The sequence below is a fragment of the Vanellus vanellus genome (genome assembly GCF_965231255.1).
Source record: "Vanellus vanellus genome assembly, chromosome: 10".
Classification (NCBI taxonomy): domain Eukaryota; kingdom Metazoa; phylum Chordata; class Aves; order Charadriiformes; family Charadriidae; genus Vanellus; species Vanellus vanellus.
Window position 1 is genome coordinate 7,754,670 of NC_138915.1, and position 20,403 is coordinate 7,775,072.

General features: G+C 46.8%; 2 protein-coding genes across 5 annotated transcripts in view; both read left to right on the plus strand.

Moving 5' to 3' along the window:
* Positions 1 to 9,528, plus strand: part of SEPTIN6 (septin 6) — a 31,683-nt gene extending 22,155 nt beyond the window's left edge. Inside the window, exons 7-11 of one of the 4 annotated variants that reach the window (XM_082488489.1) lie at positions 221 to 389; positions 893 to 1,025; positions 1,689 to 1,879; positions 3,830 to 3,873; positions 6,403 to 6,470. In XM_082488489.1, coding sequence (XP_082344615.1) covers positions 221 to 389; positions 893 to 1,025; positions 1,689 to 1,879; positions 3,830 to 3,833 — 497 coding nt within the window. In that variant the 3' untranslated portion in view covers positions 3,834 to 3,873; positions 6,403 to 6,470. Of the gene's footprint in view, positions 1 to 220; positions 390 to 892; positions 1,026 to 1,688; positions 1,880 to 3,829; positions 3,874 to 6,402; positions 6,471 to 7,071; positions 7,499 to 8,133; positions 8,553 to 9,018 lie in introns of those variants that run through there. The other 3 variants (XM_082488488.1, XM_082488487.1, XM_082488486.1) reach the window with 3 other exon arrangements.
* Positions 9,529 to 10,677: 1,149 nt separating this feature from the next.
* Positions 10,678 to 19,201, plus strand: NKRF (NFKB repressing factor). The gene is made up of 3 exons (XM_082488345.1): positions 10,678 to 10,930; positions 14,396 to 14,517; positions 16,653 to 19,201. The coding sequence occupies exons 1-3, from the start codon at positions 10,737 to 10,739 to the stop codon at positions 18,641 to 18,643; spliced, it is 2,307 nt and encodes a 768-aa protein (XP_082344471.1). The 5' UTR covers positions 10,678 to 10,736; the 3' UTR covers positions 18,644 to 19,201.
* The last annotated feature ends 1,202 nt before the right edge of the window (positions 19,202 to 20,403 follow it).

Genomic DNA, 20,403 nt, shown 5'->3' on the forward strand with positions numbered 1-20,403 from the left:
ACATTTCTGCCAGGAGGCAGTGGGCTCTCATAAGAGGAGCGAGGGCCTTTAATATCTCACTGGGAATTATCCTTTGTTAAATCCTTGTGTCAGGCCTATAGAGACAGTTTTCTGTGCTCAGAAGGGCTGTTAAACCTGTTAAAGGAGTAGTCAGGTGGGGAATGTGGGAAGAGACCTTTGTTTCTGCCCCCATCTTATTCCTTATCATGTCTTCTTACAGTGGAGAATGAAGCTCACTGCGACTTTGTGAAGCTGCGGGAGATGCTGATCCGCGTGAACATGGAGGACCTTCGCGAACAGACCCACACACGCCACTATGAGCTGTACCGGCGATGCAAACTGGAAGAGATGGGTTTCAAGGACACCGATCCAGACAGCAAACCCTTCAGGTGGGAACCCTGGAGGAGACAGGAGAGCTTGAGAGAGGCATTGTTGGATGTGCTGCATGCGTGTGTGTATGTGTGTGTCCTTGAGAGAACGTATAAAGAATCAATGCAGCAAGAAAACCTGCCAGGTCAGATAAATCCAGACTTCAGCAAAGGTGCTGGCTCGGTGGGAGAAGGTGAAAACACAGACAGCGTGTGCAGAATTGACTGTGGAACTGCAAGTATAGGACTAGAAATATCTGTGCTGCAGAGATACAGCAGTGTCCCTCTGAGCTGGTGTTTGTTGCCAGCTGGTCTGTTTGAGTTGTCCAGCATTCAACATACAGAAAAGTGCAATAGTATACAGAGCCAAGAAGTAGTTGGGTAAATACATCCTTGGGCACACATGGGTGGGTGAGTGGCGAATGTGGTGTGGGCAGCAATATTCATGGTGAAGGCCTGATTTCAGAGACCCAGGGGAAGCAGTTTTTCCCAGCTCACATCACTGGACTTTCCTTTCTTTTTAGCTTACAAGAAACTTATGAAGCCAAAAGAAATGAGTTTCTGGGGGAACTGCAGAAAAAGGAAGAGGCAATGAGGCAAATGTTTGTCCAGAGGGTGAAGGAGAAAGAAGCGGAGCTCAAGGAGGCAGAAAAAGAGGTGAAGACTGCAGTACTTGTCTCTTCATGGTTGTGAGTGATAGATCCACTCCCAAATATGTAGCTGCTGCCAAAGCACTTTGGTTTAGGACTTTCTTATCAAGAAGTCTAAAGTTTAACCTGGGGTCATGGAGACATTAAGGTGTTCATCCTGTAGTACAAAACTAGATCGCTGTGCTTGTAGCATACAACTTAACTGTGCCATGAAAGTGCCATAGTCTTGATTCTGATGGAGAGTTGCAGTGTGGCAAAATTCAAGGAGAGAAACAGCCCCTGATATAAGCTTGTTACATAAAAAATATACCCATAGAACTTCCTTAGCCTTGTGAAAAATTGATTAATTTACTGACCTTTAAAGAAGCGTAAGGTGGAGACCCCTGGAAATGGATTAAAATTTTTTCACAGTTATACTCTTCCAATCCTCTGTTCTTAGTTTGTGCCATGGTGCATCACTAGAACACTGCCTGGTTTGTAAGCTGTTGTGGAAGGAGACTGTTCCCTGCCCTTTGCCTACACAATGTCAGCTCAGGGGGCTAGAAGTGATGTAGAGACCAACAAAGACTTGCAGGCTCAGATCTCATGTGATCCTTCCATCTTCCTCTTTTCCTGTGAACAGAATATCTGGTAGTGCTGGCTCCTGCTCACCTCTTTCCTTCCCCTCTAGCTGCACGAAAAGTTTGATCGCTTGAAGAAGTTACATCAGGATGAAAAAAAGAAGCTAGAGGATAAGAAGAAGTCTCTAGATGATGAAGTAAATGCATTTAAACAAAGGAAGACAGCAGCTGAGTTGCTCCAATCTCAGGCTCAGCAGGCTGGAGGATCGCAAACTCTTAAAAGAGATAAGGAAAGGAAAAAGTAAGTTGCTAACCCAGTGGTATTTGCTTTTTGGTAATGGTTCTCCTTTACTATTTTTCTGGGTATTCATATTTCTCTCCCAACCTAGCCAGTCCTTATCAGGGGAAGGTTTGCAGACAGATTTAATCCCTAGTAAGGCTGAGCAGTAGCTGGAAGCATTTTACCTTTAGCTGTCATCCTGAAGAGCAGGGAGCAGTGCGAACCTACCTCATTGCTTGCTGATGGCATGGGAGAGGATGATCTTGGTTTTATTCCCTGAGATTCCCTGCTCATCCCTTGGTCCATCAGTGCTTGTAATGAAGTGGAACAATATTGGCTGCCAAGGCTAAGGTGTGGGTAGCAGGGATGTCCCGCTACCCCCAGAGAGGAGTGTGTCCTGTCTCAGGGTCTTAGTTGTTTAGGTTGGGAAAAAGCTTATACTGTGGAAATTATTCAGGGAGACTAGTAGTCTTGGAGCCTGGAATCTGCAAAATGCAAGGCTGCAAAATGAGAGGACAGGTCATAGCTCCTTGTTAGTGCTAGTACTCTTCTCCATCCCTAAATCAGCTTTTTGCCCTCCACAAAGACAGTGAGATATCCCACATGGCTTTAGCAGGAGCTCCCCATGCCAGGGACTGGTGTGACAGGATACAGCTCCTCGTCAGGGTCCTGTGATCTGGGCTGTCTGCAGTGCCCATGCTAGGCTCCTAATGCTCTGCAGTTGCTCAAGAGCAACCAGCTGTACAGCTGAAACAGTCCTCCTGATTCACCTAGCAATGAGCAGTTCCTTTTCTTCTCACTGTGGAACATTTCCTGAAACGGAGTGCTGTGCCACCTTAGCATGTGTACAAAGAGCGGTGCACAGATAAACAAGGGTCTGGTTTCTATGCCACCACCATAATCCCCTCTCTGCACATCCCTGGGGCAAAACCAGAGCAAATCTTGCCTGCGCTATGCAGTCTTAAGTACATGGAGAAGTGCTGTTAATACGAACAATATGGCACGTGCCCAGAGAGCTGACAGGACTGTTTGTCAGGGAAAATAGCCGTTGACTGTTAAGCTTGGCATCAAATGAGACAGGAGAGGAAAAAACCAATAACCAGAATGAGACCCTGGTTTAGTCTTTTTAGTTTTGAGCTGGAGCTGCTTCAATGTCAACATTCTTTTGCGATGAGCAATTAGTGCTCCTGCCCTTTTCTCACTTGTCCGTTCCTTTTTCCACTGCGTATTTTGATTTGCTCCTTTGAATTAACTTCAGGGGTTTTTAATTTCTTTTCATGCTGAGGAACCTGAGACTGACTGGGGACAGATTCCTCTCCCCAGCCTGGCCTCAGTGAGGAATACGCAGCTGAGATCTTTCATGTTTAGAGACCTCAGACATCTGCACACTGATTTTACTGTAGACAACAGATCAGTCAGGGCCAGGATTGCAGAAAAGGGAGATGATATGCCCTATAGTATGAGTAATTAGTCACTGTGGCCCAAGTCACGCTCTTGTTCCTAGAAGCAGCTCTGATTTCAGAAGAGCTCCTTGCCACCAAGCATGTTCATATGGAAAACCATTGATGCTGTCCTTGTCAGTTAAGGGCACAGAAAACTTTGTGGAAGAGAGAGGTCAGTGTTTGAGTAAGGCTTGGGAAGATAGTAGGAGGCCTCTCTCTCCTCCAGGAAAATAGCTGTGTTAGAAATGGTACTGCTTTCTTTGCTCTGTAACTTCTACAGTTTTCCTTAATAATTCATTTCACTATTTAGATTATAAATACCTCTAACAATCCATGAATTTCACAAGCTGTAGCTTAATTGTATCTTGTTTGCTAGTGGCTGGCAGTACACTAGCCTTTTTCTTTCACAGGTGACTTTTAAACCCAAGCTCTGTAATTTGCACTAATCATGACTTGATTTCTTTTTTTTTTTTTTTTTTGTTACATCATTATCATCATTATTAGCTCTTAAATGTATGCTGTTTTACAGTTAGCTGCTGTTTTGCTGCATGGTGCATGAGGCACATTGTCCTGGTAAGCGTCATTAACTAATATAGACCTCACAGTGGGATCAGTTACAGTTCCTAAAAAAACAGACCCCGTGCAAGTCCAGAAACCTATGAGTATTATCTTTGTCTTCCTCTGCTTTCATCCTTACTATACATGCTCTACCAGGCTCTATATATGCAGTTGTAGAAAAAGGATTGCAATGAAGTTTGTCTTTAAAGATTCTGCAAAGTAAAATGCAGAGAGAGTCGGTATGAGGACATGAAACGTAGGAAAATAAGGATTAGGTCCTCTTCCTTTTAAACCTTCCCAGCACTTTGTTGGCTCTGTGTACTTTATTCCATCTCCCTTAGAAATAAATTATATTCTTTAATCGCATAGGCCATGTTGATACTATGGCAACAATTGCTATGGAGATGTGCTGATGATCAAGCCCAGCTAGCCATGAAAATGTCTTTTCCTTTTCTCCTCCTTCCCTCCCGCCCCTCCAAGTTGTAGTGTTAACTCGTGGTTACAGTGCAAGTGAAGGTGGATGCAAGACTAGTTTTTATCCCCCCCCCTTTCACATACTAACAGATAGCAAAACCTGCCAAACCTAGAGCTTTCCTTTGTCCCACACCACCAGAGAATCACCAAACTGTGTGTGTGTATGCATGTGTGTGTGTGTGTGTATGTATGTATGTATGAAGGGTGTTAAAGAAGCTACTGCCGAGTAACCAAACCAATATTCACCTGCTGACCTATTATAGTTGATTGTCCAAAACCACAAGAGATGACGAATGGAGCGTTTAGCAGATAATGAAGGCTCTGAAGATAGACTGAAAAACTGTGACATTTTCAACAGTCAAATGGGTCGTCTGTGGATAGGATATTCAGTTGTAGCAGACAGACGCAGACCCACGCTCCTGGGAGCCATGCCAGGTGTGCTCACGGTTAGGGTAATGCTAGTGGTAGAAGAGGGCTGTATTCCAGATGTGTCCAGAAAGCCTGCCAGGGCACTTCGCCCCTGAATAAGGCCAGCATCTGAGTTTCTGATGAGTTTTGCCAAGGCGTGGAGTTCCTACTGGAGCAGAGCCCCGTTAGTGGCGTTAGGCTGTGAGTCTGTCCAGAGTGTCTCTGTCTTCATGTGAGCAGGGATGTAAGGTGGCCATGTAGTCATGGGCAGGCTTGTGGAACGGATAAGGTTGCCTGAAAGGGTTAACAAACCTCACCATAAGCAAGTGTCTGCAGTGCTAAATGCCAGCATCTATTGTAAAATGAAGACGCGTTTAAACAAAGATGCAGATGCGTAAGAAATGCACCTGCCTGGCAGGAGAGCAGCATCCTCATTAGGGTTATTAGTTAAACTGCTAATGACACTGGTCTACTTATAGTTAGGTTGAGTGTGTTTAATTGAGCCTTTTTAATTTGCTGTTGATTCTCTGGTGAGAGGAAAAAGAAAGCTCTCACAGGAATGTCTCGCTTCTTGACAGGGCAGCAATACTTACTATCCAAAGCAAAGGTGACAGCACCCCAGGCTGAGGCGTGCAGGTCTCTCGGAGAAGGGAACTGTTGGAACAGCAGCACTTAACTATAAAACACCCTAAAAACTCAGCCTCAAGGCCATCCTTCCCTGCAGACAAAGCTAGGATTTACATTCTGTCCAGGATACAAGCCAAACTAATTTACAGCCTGCCCTTATATAGGGAAAAGCTGATTCCAGGATTCCTTCCCTCTTAGCTCCGTCAAGGGACATGGAAAAGCAAGTAAACATTACACTGTCAGTGAGAGGCATTTGAATTTAATTTCAATGGGACATTCCACTTAACAGAAGAGCTTCAGAAGGGTCTTGCACTGACTCGAACTGGAGTTTGCAGTTGTCTTGAGCAGTCCGGTTGAATGAATGTCTCTGCTGCCAGCGGTAACATTAAAACAATGAAAAGAACAATTCTCTGCTTATCCGGCTCCGAATGTGGAAAAATAAGCTCAAAGAATAACAGTGTTCATTCTGGTGCTGAGTACGAAGGCACGGCTAAAGTGCAGTTAGAGCGAACATTACTGATTTTTGTTGGTTTTGGATTGCTTTTGGCAGTCCTCATAACTGTACGCTGTTGTGTGCCGGGCTTTGAATCAAATGAAGTTCTTTGTTCCCACTATACAAATGCAGACAGTTCCTTTTTCAATGGGCATTTGTCCTTGCTAAATTAAATATGTATATATGTTACTCTTCCAGAATTCAGAAAAATACTCTCCATATTGATCCATAAAATATTGCAGGGCTCCACTGTTTTGCAAGGATACAAACAAGTCACAGTTCACGAGTCGTGTAGCTTGCAAAACTGTGAAAGGTTTGTTTTAGAAAATAAATTTGGTTCATCCCACTGCTGAGTGTGTGTGGGTGTATGCATGTGTGTGTCTAAATAAAGCATGTTTTGTAATAAAATTAAACCTTATTAACACTTAGCAACATTTCTTTGTGTGTGTGTGTGTGTTAGGAAACATTTATATTCTTGTTTTGGTTTTTTTTTTGTCATTAATCCATAAAACCATTAATCTGCCTTTTTCTTTCATTTTCAGTTCGGGTTTCCTGTAGAACCTTTCCCTTCGCACCAGAAGCGAATGCCCCCACATTCGGTTAACATGCAGCTATGCCATTGTGCCTGTTTGCTCACCTTTACTCATTGCTCCCTTCCTGCACTCACCATTTTGTTTTAAGCAAGAGTCCGCACCTTTGGCTGTTCTGGGTTATGGTTGTTCTTGTGAAGAACTCAGCAATAGCCTACATGGAACTGGCAAGAGATGCTCATTGCTGATACCTCTTCCCCTTCGGGCAGTAGCAGGCTGCCAAGCGCTCATAGGGCTAGTGTCCCCGCTTCTCAGTTGTTTGGCTTTTTGTCTCTCCCTCCATTTTGCGCCAAGGCTGCACGGTAAGAGAGCGCGGCTGCTTGGTGGTGTGCATTTAGCCCCTATCGTTGGGACCGCTGTGAATGCAACCCGATGCTGCCGTGGGGTGGGACGTGCTGTCTCGAGAGACTGGCTGCCCTCTCCCCTTTTTAATTTGCTGTATCTAACCCCTCATTACCCCCCTGTGCTGCCATGTGTGACTCAAATAATTTTAAAGGACTTTTTGCAAAACTTGACATCCTCACAGGCGTGGGCCTGAGTCCAAACCTCTAGTCCCCAGGCTTGGGGGAGTCTCAAACTTGGATCCACGGTTTGCAACTAAGTGTTCTCTGAATGCTGCAGGGGTCACGAAGGATCTCTTGCCTTGTCTCCCTCTCAGTGTGCTGGCCTGGATGCACATCCTGGATCCAATCTCAGGGAAAGCTGGTCACCTTGCTGTACATATCAGTGTTTATGAAGAAAGACGATGATGTTTCTTTGACTTTCTTCTCAGTGATTCCAACAATTTCTGGTTTTAATGCAAAAAGTATTACCTTTTTTTATTATTTGGCATCTGTTTAGAACCGTACAGATGCTGGCAGGTTGCTTCTCCTATTTTCTATTCAACAAAAGCCTTGTTTTACTGCAAGATTTGCACTAAAAAGGAGGGTGTTTTGCTCACTGGGGCCAGGAGTTCACTCTGGCTAAGTGCAACTGTGGTTTTGCCTGCAAGTGTCTTCTCTGTGTATTTCTGGATGAGTTTTGTTTTTAAATAAAGACTTCATCAGACAGTGAATTCTGGTTAACATTTACTACTTTTGTTTTTTTGTTTTCTTTGCCCTTCTTTTACAGTAACCCATGGCTCTGTACTGAGTAATTACCCCTGAATACAATGGGCTGGAATGGACCTTCATTTACTTGTTAAATCGGAGGGTCTAATAAAACGTGACAGCATTTCAGCTGTGACCTTTCCATGGTGTTACCCTTGCTCTCTCCTATATCCTCATTGTGATTCTGTCTTTACTATGTACTGGTGGTTATGGCTTTTGTTAAACAATGTAAAATTAATTCTAACAAGGTTTTGGATGCTGCCACTTTAAATGCTACATTTTTTTTTCTCTGCAATTAATGGATTTCCCTTCCTCCTGATCCCTCTCCACCCAGATAAATAAGGGATGTGGAAACAAGTTCTGTGAGTTATTTTTGCTGGCGAAATAACAACGCAGTTTAAATGTATTTATTGGTGATGTTAAAATGTCAACACAACCTTAGTTTAATTATCGCATAGCTGAGAGATAAAAAAACTTTTCTCTTTATACTTGGTGTCATTTTCATGACATCATCTTTTTTTATTTGCTTTTATTTTTTCTTTTGCTTAATTCATGCTACCTGAAGACTAGCATGTAGTCCTCATTTCTCTTTCAGACTTGCTTGTTATGACTCTGATCCTTCAGTCGCACTGTGTGCAGGCTAAGTTCTCTGCGTGTGGGTGAATCCACACATCCCAGCCCCGCTGAAAGATCAGGATGCATGCTGCCAAAGAGTATCAACAAAAATCCTTCAAATCCTGGGGTTTTGGACGATAAGCATGCCTCAGACCTAGCCATGATAGGTGATGCTGTTTTTAGTGCAAGCCGCTGCTGAGAATTGTACTAGAAAGGTAGAGGCTGGATGATGCTAAAGCCTCACGGACAGTTTCTGCACACAGCGCGTTGGTCTGGCCAGCCGCGCACGGCAGCGCCCAACCGCATGCAGTAACCCAGATCAAACAACGGTCTGGCCTCCGGTTCCAGCAATCGAGGCAGTTAAAACACTTGGCTGCAATGTATTTTCTCAGGTATTCTGTTTCACCATAAATACAATTTTTATTTCCCATAAAAGTCTTTGACTGTTTTGTGGGTTGTTTTTTTTTTAAGCAAGTTAAAATAATTTGAATATTTACTTCTTCCTCTACTGTCAAATGTCGGCCTGCTCCCAAAACCAGTCAATGTCAGTCTGTCAGTGATTTCTAGATTAGCTGCTAAAAGAACCATTAATGTGGCTTACTGCAGGTTACTGGCAGTTCTTCCTGACCATTTGCCCTACTAGAATGTTACTTAAAGTTATGTAAAGTCTTTTTAAAGACTTTAAAGTAAAAATGTTTTTACTTGTGTGATTTCCTTGAAGTACTTGAGGTGCTCCAAGAAGGTTCCATCTCTCTTCTGTCAGCTGTTTTCATGTTGCATCTCTTTTTCCTGCTTTTTGAATGTCTTTCTCTTTTTTGCTAATCTTCTGTTTTTTTCTCTTTTTTTCCCTTTTCTCTCTCTGTAGCTTTTTTTAATCTGTCTTCGCCAGCTGCACGGGGTCTGAGGGAGAAGACTGCCACTTCTAGAAGAGTTTAAGGGTCTTATGTCTGGGGCGGGGGGGAACAAATCTTCAGTGTTAGTGTCTCAGAAAGAAGCTCTTTTACTGACTTGCATGGTATCTAAAATTGAAGTGTCTTGTAATTTGTGTGACAAGACAGGGTAATACGGGAGAACCGATTGTTTACCTGGAACTTTGAAGAGCAACAGAAATGTGATGTTTGGACTAATGACGTAGCGAATACATTTTCCAACATTGTTATGGGCATATTTTTTTTCTAATTTTCTCTTTAATAATATAAATGTCACGGGCTTCCACGAGGTGTGAAGCTGAAGGAATATTTTCAATATGCTGTTGTTTGATTGGTTTGGGAAACTGTGCATTCAGAGTCAAAGCAACTATAAACATGGTGCAATTTGCTCTGTTGGCAGCCACCAAATATTTAATTTTAACAAAGAAATAAAGTAAGAAGAACTATGTGTTTTCATTGGTGTCCTCCTGTGTCTCACCACCTTATTAAACAAGCTCCATCGGCTGGTGCATGTGGGTCAAGTAGTACCTTTTTTTTTTTCCCTAACTAAACCTCCTCTTGTTCTTTAAATTTAGAAGAAAGTTGGCAGTCTGAGGAGGGAGAGGTGATGCTGACAACTGGTATAATAATAATAGTTGTCTGTCCCATTCCCCGGTGAGTAGGGTGCAGAGTGCCCCGGTGCGGCAGCCAGCCCTGCGTGCTCTTCCCAGCTGCCGTCCTCTCCCCGCTCCGGGTTTCCGTTCCTCTTTACAATTGGGATTGCACCACAGCTGCACTGTTATGTATTTACACGACAAACACCGCAGAACCAGCACTGTTTAGCCCGACACCTTTCTAACCCTAATGTAGACTTTAAATAAAAACCATGAAGGCCTGCGTGCGTGCTGTCCTGTTTACTGCTGGCGCTGGAGGAGCTCGGAGCTCTCGGGCCGAGGCCCGGGCCCGGGGAGCCGCAGAGCTTCGGGTGGTCACTGAATGGGGAAAGCCCGGCGCCTTCGGGCCCGGGGTGCGGTTCTGGCGGCGCTTTCCCTCCCCCCTCGGGTGGATACATCCCCGCGGCCCCATCCCCCCTCCTCCTCCGGTAGCGGCGGCTCTGCCCCGAGCCCGTCCTCACCAAGCGTCCGGGGAAGGCCTCGGACCCCTCCAGCCCGCTGCCCGGCGGGGAGGAGCTGCTGGGGCACCACCCCGACCGTCCGCGCCGGCGCGCTGCCCGCGGGCCCGCCTTCCCCCCCCCCCCCTTACCGGAGGCCTCGGCTGCGGCTCGGCCCCGCCCCGCTGCGCTGCGCCCGCCGCCGCCGCCGCCGGGGGGCGCCGTAGCGGCCGGCCGGCGGTGGCGCCGGTTTCTCGCGGCCTCTCGCGCGCGGGTGACGCGCGGCCACGTGACGCGGCGCCGGCCGGGCGGCTCCGCGCGAGCGAGGGGAGAGATCGGCGTGGGGGGGGAGGGGAGGCGCGAGCTCCCGCCGCACCGGCACCGGCACCGGCACCTGCGGGGCCGCGGCCGAGGCCCGGGGCCGGCGGGGCCCAGGCCGGGCCGGGCCGGCGCTCCCCGGCGGCCCGCAGCGAGCCGCGGCCTGGTCCGCACGTGGGGCCTGGCGGCCACCGGCGGGGACGGCCCCTCGGCGAGGCAGGATCGCCCGCCGGGCCGCTGCCCGCCATGCCGCCGCCGGAGCCAGAGGCGGTGCCCGAGTCGGTGCTGGAGCAGTGGCGGCAATACAACGAGACCGAGCGGCAGTGGGGGCTGCGCCGTCGCTTCATCCTCCGCCACCTCCACGGCTACCCCGGCGCCGCCATCGACCAGCTCCTCTCGCTCTCCGTCCTCTGGACCAACCACGTCTTCATGGGCTGCAGGTGAGGCCCGGCGGGACAGCCCGGTGGCGGGGGGGAGACCCTGAGAGGGTCCCGGCTGTGAGAGGGGACCCTGAGGCGGGCCCGGGGGTGCAGGGAGGCCCTGAGGCGGGCCCGGGCCGCCACGGCCCCTCTGCCTGCCGGGGCCTGGCGCTCGCTGTCAGACCTGGGTGCCCCGGCGCGTCGGTCGGGCTCGGGAGCGTTCCCCCCTCCCGTGGAGGCGGCGCGGCCCTGGCCGTCCCGCTGGCAGGAGTCGAGGCAGAAGTTGGAAGCCGCCCCCGGAGCGGGGCCGGGCTGCCCCCGCCGTTCCTGGGCGGTTTTCGTTGATCGAATGTTCATGGGTTTGTGCGCGGAGAGGAGCAAGCTGCTGAAAAAGTCTGTGTGTGTTTTGAAAGTAGTTCTTGATGTCCCACCCCCGAGGACTCGTTAAGCATGTGGTATTGTGCTTTGTAATTGAAGTGTGAAGAAAGTATCCCCCTAAGCATAAGTAAGCTTACACCATCCCCTTAAAGTTCAGTTTTCCAGAGAGGAGTCGGCCCGGCGAGCAGAAGAGGTTTCCCTTCATCGGGTTTCCTCTTAACGTGCAGAAGCCACCGTACCGTAACTAGCAGGGTTGTGGAGATCTGTAGAAACATCATCCACGTCCCGACTGACACTTCTGATGTTGTGATTATTTTTAACTGGACATAAGGCTTTAAAGACAGAAGCAACTGCTTAACGACTAACTTCAGCAAACTGTGCAGTGACAGAAGAGCTTGTAAACACTGAAGGGCATATAGTTTGGCTTTTATTCTGTTACTATCCCACAGCCTTCTGTGGGAGTATTTTTTGTCATTTGTACAGAGCCAAGTCAACATCTTTAAATGTAAATCTACATGTTTTCTTTCTTTCTGGTCCACATACTAAACTGTTCTGCTCTGCAAGCATTAGAATTGAAGGTAGCTTTAAAACACCTTCAAATTCTAAAGCTTGAGCAGTATGTTACAATTGAGCGTGTCTTCTTAAGATGTAGTCTCTTTGGTCCATTAACTCATCTTAATGTGTTTATGTGCTGAGTGGAGAGCCTTTGTGATAGCGCTTTTGGGAATCAATGCAATAATATGGTTATAGGGTGCTGATAACAGAAATGAAGAGCTATACGGCAATATCTCAAATCCTAAAAAGTGATGCAATTTAAGCCTGTAAGTGCATGTATCTCTCCTGATGAACCTGCAACTCTCAGGGGAGACGTGAGCAATAGATTTAGGCATGATGCGTCGCAGAGGCATTGTTGGTGAGGATGTTTCCCCAAAGCTTGTGTGGTGCGTGAACGTGAACTTGCTGCACGGGCACGGTGAACACACTGCGCTCTGAAAGAGCAATTGGCAGCTTTACTTAGAGTTGTCTGGGGAAGGGAGGGGACCCACAGCTTTCTCTGGAACTGCCTTTTGCTGCTTGGGAAGAGCTCTTGTTGCTGTATCAAGTGAGCAACTTTAAAGTTTGGGGGATTTTTGTTGTGTTGTTAAGTTTATTAGTTGTTTTGGGGTGGTTTGATTTTTTGTTTTTGTTTTTTTTTTTAACTTTGATCACTTGCTAGCTGAAGATAACCAGTTTGTCAGAGCGAATACAAATCAGAGTCTTTGCTGATGAAATCTGAGGGAGTGTTCTGCTGGGGAATGATCTGGAGAATGGCCAGAAGGCTTAGAAAACATGGTCTGTGAGGAAGGAGTTAAGTAACAGGACTCATTTAGTTTAGGGGTGGATGAGAGAAGGTGCATGTGTTCTCAGGTGTGTTAAAGGTGGCTGCAGAATGGGGGGGCTTGGGAAAGGCATTGTGCTCCAGAGCTACAAGTGTCAGGATAAGAGGTAATGTATTTCAGTCACACCAGGGAGATTTTAGTTAGGCATTGGAGGCATGGGATTCCTCTGGCCCCATGTGCAGTCTCCACAACTTGAGATTTCTAAGGCCGGGGTAGACAAACTTGGGACTGCCTGATCTTCCCCAGGGCAGAAATCTGAGCCCCAAACATCTCCATCCTTTGTGAAGGGGAGTGACACAGTCATGTCAAATCTAATACTGTTCTTGCGCCCTGATGGAAAAGGGCATCATCCTTCATGTTCCCATCACAGATCATGTACTCTTCTCCCTGTGAACCAGAGAGAGAAATAGAGATTCCCACCCCTCTCCCTTCTGGCTGCGGGAGGATGAGGGTATCACCACTGTCTGCCTCCCCTCCGTCTCTCATGGCATTTTCTTCCCATGCACAGTTCCGCTGCCTCTCTGCTGCAGGCTGAGCTGCACTGGGTACCTGCAGGTGAAATGGGGACCGCAGCAGTGTGTGGTCGGAGTTCTTGCCCTTTTAAATGGATCTAACTTCTGCCTGGCCCTCTAAATCAGGAACAGGAAGGGCATTTCTTGAGTGGAGAGTGAGTAGACTTCCAAAGCCTTTGGAACAGTAGTATTTAAAAACTGGTACAAGTTATTGCAGCACTGCCTGTTGGGGCAGTCACGGACTCCCATCCATGGGCAGTGACTTGATGCTTTTTGCCTTTTGAAGGTGAGCACACCATAGAACAGGTGCAAGGTTGCTTTTTCTCCCTTCTGAACCACAGTGTGAAACCATCAGAGAGTAGTCTCAGGCCATGTTTGTAGGTTCTCCTTAGCTAGAAAGGTTCGTGTTGGTTTTTTGTTCAGCTTCAGCATGCAGATAGCTTGAAAACATGGGACAGATCCCTGGAGGAATGGAAAATTTAGATGGTCGGGGATATAAGGCCAAGAGGGATGGGGTTGTACAATGCACATCCTGCCTGTGTGGAACTGCGGGCGTGCTGCAGCAGGGCCAGGGTTTGCTCAGAGCTGGTTACAGCCACCTCACCTCTCTGGTGTCTCAGGGATTTAAAATGTTTCAGTTACAGACACCAAGCGAGATATTAGTACGGCTTTTTAAAAAGTGGTCGATAAAAGCTGAGCAGTGCCTTTGTCATCTGACATCTGCGATTTCAGTATTGGTGACGTGCCGTCTGTGGCTGCTGACCCAGACAGGGCTTCAGTGCCAGTCCATCGCTTCTGTGCTTCGTTCACTGAAGCTGCGATGCCCATCGAGACTCCTTCTCCACACCCCTGTGGTCCTTAGTGCTCCTAGTTGCTCTGCAAATGTTACATTTTGACAGATAATGTATTTAAACGCATCAGTTTGGTGGCTGCACGGTTTTTTACTCACAAATGAGTCTACCCTTAGAGCCAGGTGGCTTGTTAGCTGGTGTGCAGGCTGTCTGCCGGCACTGAACTAGCTACGGCATGAAGCCGGTGGTCAGGTCCTGTGTTCATACTCCAGCAAAATCAGGGGGAGACATGGACTCCCTTGCACCAGGTACTATGTCTCAGGCAGCTTGAGTTCTTGTTTTGCATAATAAAAGCCTGTGTGTGCATGTGTGAGTGTTGCCTCCATGGGACTAGTTCTAAAGTGGTTTGCTGTTGAATCCACACAGATACGGCTTGCAGGTCATGGAGAAAGTTCTCAAGATGGCTGAAGGCATCGATATTGGAGAAATGAGGACGTACGAGTTGGTCCCTAGCAGGAAGATAAAAAGATGTCGCTCTCCATCTGACAGTGAGTATATCTGCCTGTGTGTCAAAGGAGACACCCTCCCCTGTCGCTGTTTGGTGGGCATTACTGGGAGCATGGGGAGAGCAGCATGCCACAGGGCCACCTCCGAGAGTGTTATGGCAAACTGAAGAGAAGTGACCACCATGTACTCTGCTAGACTGCAGCCGTTTCCCCTCCTCTGCCATGTTGTGGGGTGCATCATTCATGCAGAGTTCTCTTTTTGCTTAAGAAAATACAATTTTTCATTGAAATTACCAGGTAATTGATTTTCCCTAAGTGATAGATTGAATTTCCTAACACTATGTAATGAAATACCTGTCTGCCCTTCGCTGTGCTGAGGGGTGACGTTCCAACCTGAGAAGGGATTGTACATGTGCATGGAGATGTGCAGTTCAGCTTATTGATGTTGAAGTTAGGACCTGCCTGGAGCACTCCGGGGTGGTGGTGTGTTTAATTTTTTTATTTTTTTTGTCCCCCTCCCTGTTGGGCCTGGAAGAGTCCTGCGTATGTCAGCCCAGTCCCGTGGTCTCGGGGATTGATGTTCCAGCTGTAGCTTTTCCAGTGGAGGAAATGCAGCAGGCAGAGAGGGCTGGCAGTTCAACAGCTCCATCCGCTGGCTCCTCTCCAGCACCTTCAGAGCTTTGTGCCCTCTCTCCAGAGGGAGCTGCAGGGAAATTGTTCATGCGTGCAGGTGCAGGTTGTGGATGTGAGCAGGCAGGCGCTTGCTTTGTGAGGCAGCCTCAGTCAGTAGCTTGGCTGTTGAAAGCACAAGTGGTCAGACAGCACAGGACTCCTCCAGGCTTGGATATAATCCCTAGCTCTGCCAAAGTTTCTTCCCTTCCTTTGACACTCAGCAATATTTCTGTGCTTCCATGAGCTGGCTGCAAAACTGCCAAAAATACTGCTTTTTGTCCCATGTTTTGCCTGTCTCTCTGGCAGCAGCTCTGAGGGGAAGAGTTCTCTATTGCGTGTTACACAGACAGCATAAAGAGCTGTTGTGCTGGTGAGAGCCTTTAGATGCTGCTGCAGTGCAATCATCAAAATACCAAACTGAGCAAGAAATGCAGACCTTGCCATAATTCATCAAAACTGAGAAATTAAGTATTTAACACGTGTAAGAGCTTTGTCACCTAATTTAAATAGGAAGGCCTGTTTATGCTGTATGCGAAGTGGTTTTTTTCATCTGCAGTGAACTAGGCTATGATAAATACGCTATGGTAGTGTGATGTCTAGACAGATGTGTTGCCTGACCTCTATTACGGTTGCACACATTGGCGTAGGATTAGGCAGCGCATTCCAAGGCACTGAGGTGGCCTTTTGCTCCCCTGATGAAATTACACACATGTACCGCTTCAGCGTGCGGGGGCTAAATCTTTCACAGGAGGAGTCTTGTGTAACCATCTTTTAGATGTAACATATTTGCTTATCAGTTATTTGATTCTCATTTTCTGCAGTAGCTGCGCATATCAGGATATTCTGCCTCATTTGCATTTCTTCTGGTTAAAAAACAAGAGGTCTCCCAGTAATGTGTGATGGGCCCCCCCAGCCACTGCAGCAGTCGCCTGGGGCTCGGGCAGATTTCTCCATGTTTGGTATCCTTTAGCCAAGGGTAGTTATATTTACAGAAAATATGCTTCTATTAACACTGTCATTAACAGCCCTGTGTGTTTTGGAAGGGAGGGGTCAGTATCACTGTATTCTTCCACCAAATGAGAAGACCTGAAGATAAAGTAGTTTATCTGGGATCATCCCACAGCCTTGCGGCAGAGTCAGAGCTGAGGCTGTAGTCCCGCTCTTGTGTTACTTGTTTTAGTAGCTTTGAATGGATTAACTTCAGAAGCGACTGGATGGGTTCAGTGGGCAATGTTGGGCAGAGCAAGTGACTCAGACCTAAAATTCATTGTAACTAAGCATGTAGAGATTTTTGTATGGTAGTTGTGGAGCTGGAGATATCACTGTAGTGACCTGTGCAAGAATCAATGGTCTTACTTGATTGTGAATGTCTTTGGAAGGAAGCCTCTTGGTTTGTCGCTAAAATGTAGGAATCCTGTGTTCAGAGCCTGGAAATCACTCTGTGAAAACATTGTCCCCCTGTCATAGCACGTATTGGTAATCTTGTCTTTTTTTTCCACCCCTAGGTCCAGAGCCGGAAGAGATTCCTGAGCCGCCCAAAAAGATGGTCCCCAGGTTCCGGGTGCGACCACGTTTTGAACCCATACACTTTGTCACCAGTGCCGAGAAGGATGATAAGAAGGAAGATTCTCTGGATAACCAAATGCAGGAGGTGAACCAGGAGGCACACGCAAACAGCATAGTGCAGCCAGCTGAAAACTGTACGAATTCTTTTGTGAGTGCCCAGGAGGCGGATCCCCAGCTCTCCAACTCAGCTGGGTTTGGCTTTGCCAGCCAGGCGGCAGCAGCAGCCAAGAAGGCTGTGAATAGTATGGACTCCACCACAAGCAGCATGTTGCAGGTTTCCGTTTCTCCTTCAACTATCCAGTCTTCATCAGAGACTTTCCCTCCATCAGCTATAATGCTGAAGCAGAGTTTTGTCGAGAAACTGTCAGCAGCTGTCTGGAAAAATCTTACTAACCCAGAAGCAAACACTGGGACTGATAAAATTAACTTTACGTATCTTTTGACACGTTCAATTCAGGCATGCAAGACAAATCCTGAATATATTTATGTTCCTTTGAAAGAAATCGCCCCTGCTGACCTCCCCAAGAGCAAGAAGCTACTAACAGATGGCTTCGCTTGTGAAGTGCGATGTCAGAATGTCTACCTGGCCACCGGTTACGCCGGCAGCAAAAACGGATCCAGAGATCGTGCGGCTGAGCTGGCAGTCAAGCTGCTGAAGAAGTCTGTGGAAGTTAGAGTTGTTCAGCGGAAGTTCAAGCACACCTATCATGAAGATTTGGTGGTGTGCGAGGCAGGCGTGAGTCGCCCAGATTTCCCTCCTGCTCTCAAACCTCATGAGGAGTTTGTAGTTGCCAACAGGGACTGTGTCCCGATGCAGGCTGGTACTGAATCCGTGAAAGGTTCCACTAACACCAACAAACACTGGACTAGTTTTGTTCTGACAGAGAATGCCAGCGACGCAATAGGAATACTTAACAATTCTGCCTCGTATAACAAAATGTCTGTTGAATACAAATATGAATTAATGCCCAACCGCTCATGGCGTTGTCAGGTGTATCTACAAGACCACTGCCTAGCCGAGGGATTTGGCACAAAAAAGACCAGCAAGCATGCAGCAGCTGAGGAGGCACTGAAAATTCTGCAGAAGATGCAGTCAAATATAGCAGCCATCAAGGTGACACAGGTTCAGAAAGTGGGCTGCTCATCGCGAGGCTCCGGAAGGAAGAAGGACCTGAAGGACCTCGTGGTTTATGAGAACTCCAGTAATCCAGTGTGTACACTGAATGACACCGCCCAGTTCAACAAGATGACGGTGGAATATGTCTTTGAAAGGATGACTGGCATGCGATGGAAATGCAAGGTGCTGCTTGAAGACGAATTCATCGCAGAAGCAGTTGGAGTGAAGAAATCTGTCAAGCATGAGGCAGCAGAGGAAGCTGTGAAAATCCTCAAAAAGACTCAGCCAACTGTTGTTAATAACCTGAAGAAAGGCACCGTCGAAGACGTCATCTCCAGAAATGAGATTCGGGGTCGATCAGCGGAAGAGGCTTTCAAACAGAAGATCAAAGAAGACAACATTGGGAATCAAATTTTGAGAAAGATGGGCTGGACAGGCGGTGGCCTAGGGAAAGATGGTGAAGGAATTAGAGAGCCGATTTCAGTGAAGGAGCAATTTAAAAGGGAAGGACTTGGGCTCGATGTAGAAAGGGTGAACAAAATCGCTAAAAGAGATATTGAAGAGATAATTCGGAACTATGCACGCTCAGACAGTCACATTGACTTGACTTTCTCTAGAGAACTGACCATGGACGAGCGGAAGCAGATACATCAGATCGCCCAAAAATATGGTCTTAAAAGTAAATCTCACGGGCAGGGCCACAACAGATACTTGGTGGTAAGCCGGAAGCGGCGCAAGGAAGATCTGTTAGACCAGCTGAAGCAAGAAGGCCAGGTTGGGCATTACGAGCTTATTATGCCTCAAGCAAACTGAGGTTAGGTATCCCATTTTACCGGAGACTGAGCTTCCTAGATACTGGATTGAAGAAAGAGATGCTGCATTTTTCTTTTTGTGGGTTATATTAACGCTAAAGTCTTTTACTTCGTTAATATAATTTCTAAAATGTTGTTAGACATTTAGAACTTGACCAAGTTCTGTCCAAGTATATTAGCACACCCAAAAGCAGTAGTGCTGTTACTGTATGTGTCTTTGATATTACTTGTTCCTTCACATTTTAATAGTTTTATAATAGGAAAAAAACACATGTCCAATGAGAATGAATTTGACATAATTTAAAATTATAGTTCCCTTATTCTTCTTGACCAAGGAAGGAAAAAAAATGCCTTTTTTTTTTTTAAAAAAAAGTAAAATAATAAAAAGCAAAGAAAATGCAGTCTGGGGGAGTAAACCTGTATGTAAAGTTGGTATTAATGACAATAAAAATAAAGATTTATTTCTCGAAAAAAACAGGATTTGTCACACTTTGTATAAAAAAAAAAAAAAGGTGTGAAAACTGTGTTTATTCTTGAGAAATATATATAGCACTCTTGTCTCTGCCATGTATGTACATAGATGTCCTTAACCAGTTTCACAGTACGCTTTTATTCATAGGTTTCTACCTTGAGTCTCCCATACTGAGAATTCCTGAATGCACCTTAATCCTCAGTGTATCGGACTAAGATAATTCCAGTACATTTTTTGCCTTGACATGTGCAAATACCACAGTGAAGTGTGAAATATAAAAACTGGAGGTAAAGGCCGGGCCCACGCAGCAAAGATGCTCCTGGAGCTTGTGGGGACTGTTATATAACTTATTTTTTTACTTCAAATATAAGCTCTTTAATCCCGAGCAAAATCAAATATGTGCCTAATTATTTCTCTGCTCCGTCTCTGTACCTGTGCTTGTGTATGTCAAGGGCAATTCACAAGTAAATGTTCTGGTGTTGCTCTGCCACGTGGTGTGAGTGTGGCCTCTCCGGGAGGCCGGAGCACTTGCTCCTTGCCCAGGAAGCAGCCTCACCTCGCCTGTGCCGATCTGCTGGCAGTGTTTTGTGAGCCTTGGAGGAGCACTGGCTTCACACTTGGAAAACCTGGAGGCTGGGAATTCACCTTGGAAGAGGCAAGAGTGAGACGTGCCGAGAGATGCTGAGTTAGTCACCAGCAGGGCCCGCTGATGATTCCTTAGTGCAAAGCCAGTCCTAATTATTTTTTGTCTATTCTCCTGTTGTGTCTCAGCAACTGCTTTTGTTTTTCTGCTGCTTGTATTTGCCTCTCCATCTTTTTACATCCTCCTCTACCTTTTTTCCCCACCTCCTGTTGTTTTCCTTTTAAATACTTTCAGGGCTGAGGAGGGGGTGACTGACCTCGACTGATGAAGCAGAATATCCCGGTGAGATGCAGTTAACGGCATTTTCATCCCCACAGCGTGAAAAGGAAGAGGCTGCCCAGGCAGGTAAGACTCGCTCAGGAAGAAGAGCGCAAGCATGCCCTCCTCCCTGCCTGGATGGCTGCAGCACAGCTTCTACTGGCTTGGACTTCTGGAGTACAGACACGCTGCTGCTGTCTATGTAGGAAAAATAATCTGGCAGTTAATTCTGCAAGTGTTTTCGTTGGTTTTATTGTTTGGGTTTTTTTTTTTTGTGTGCATTATTCCCTCTCTCTCCTGAATTCTGCTCTCCAGAATGCTGGGCTGTAGCAGATGGTGACGTAGGAGTGGAAACAGCCTGGTATTTTCTAGGCAGATATTCCTGCAC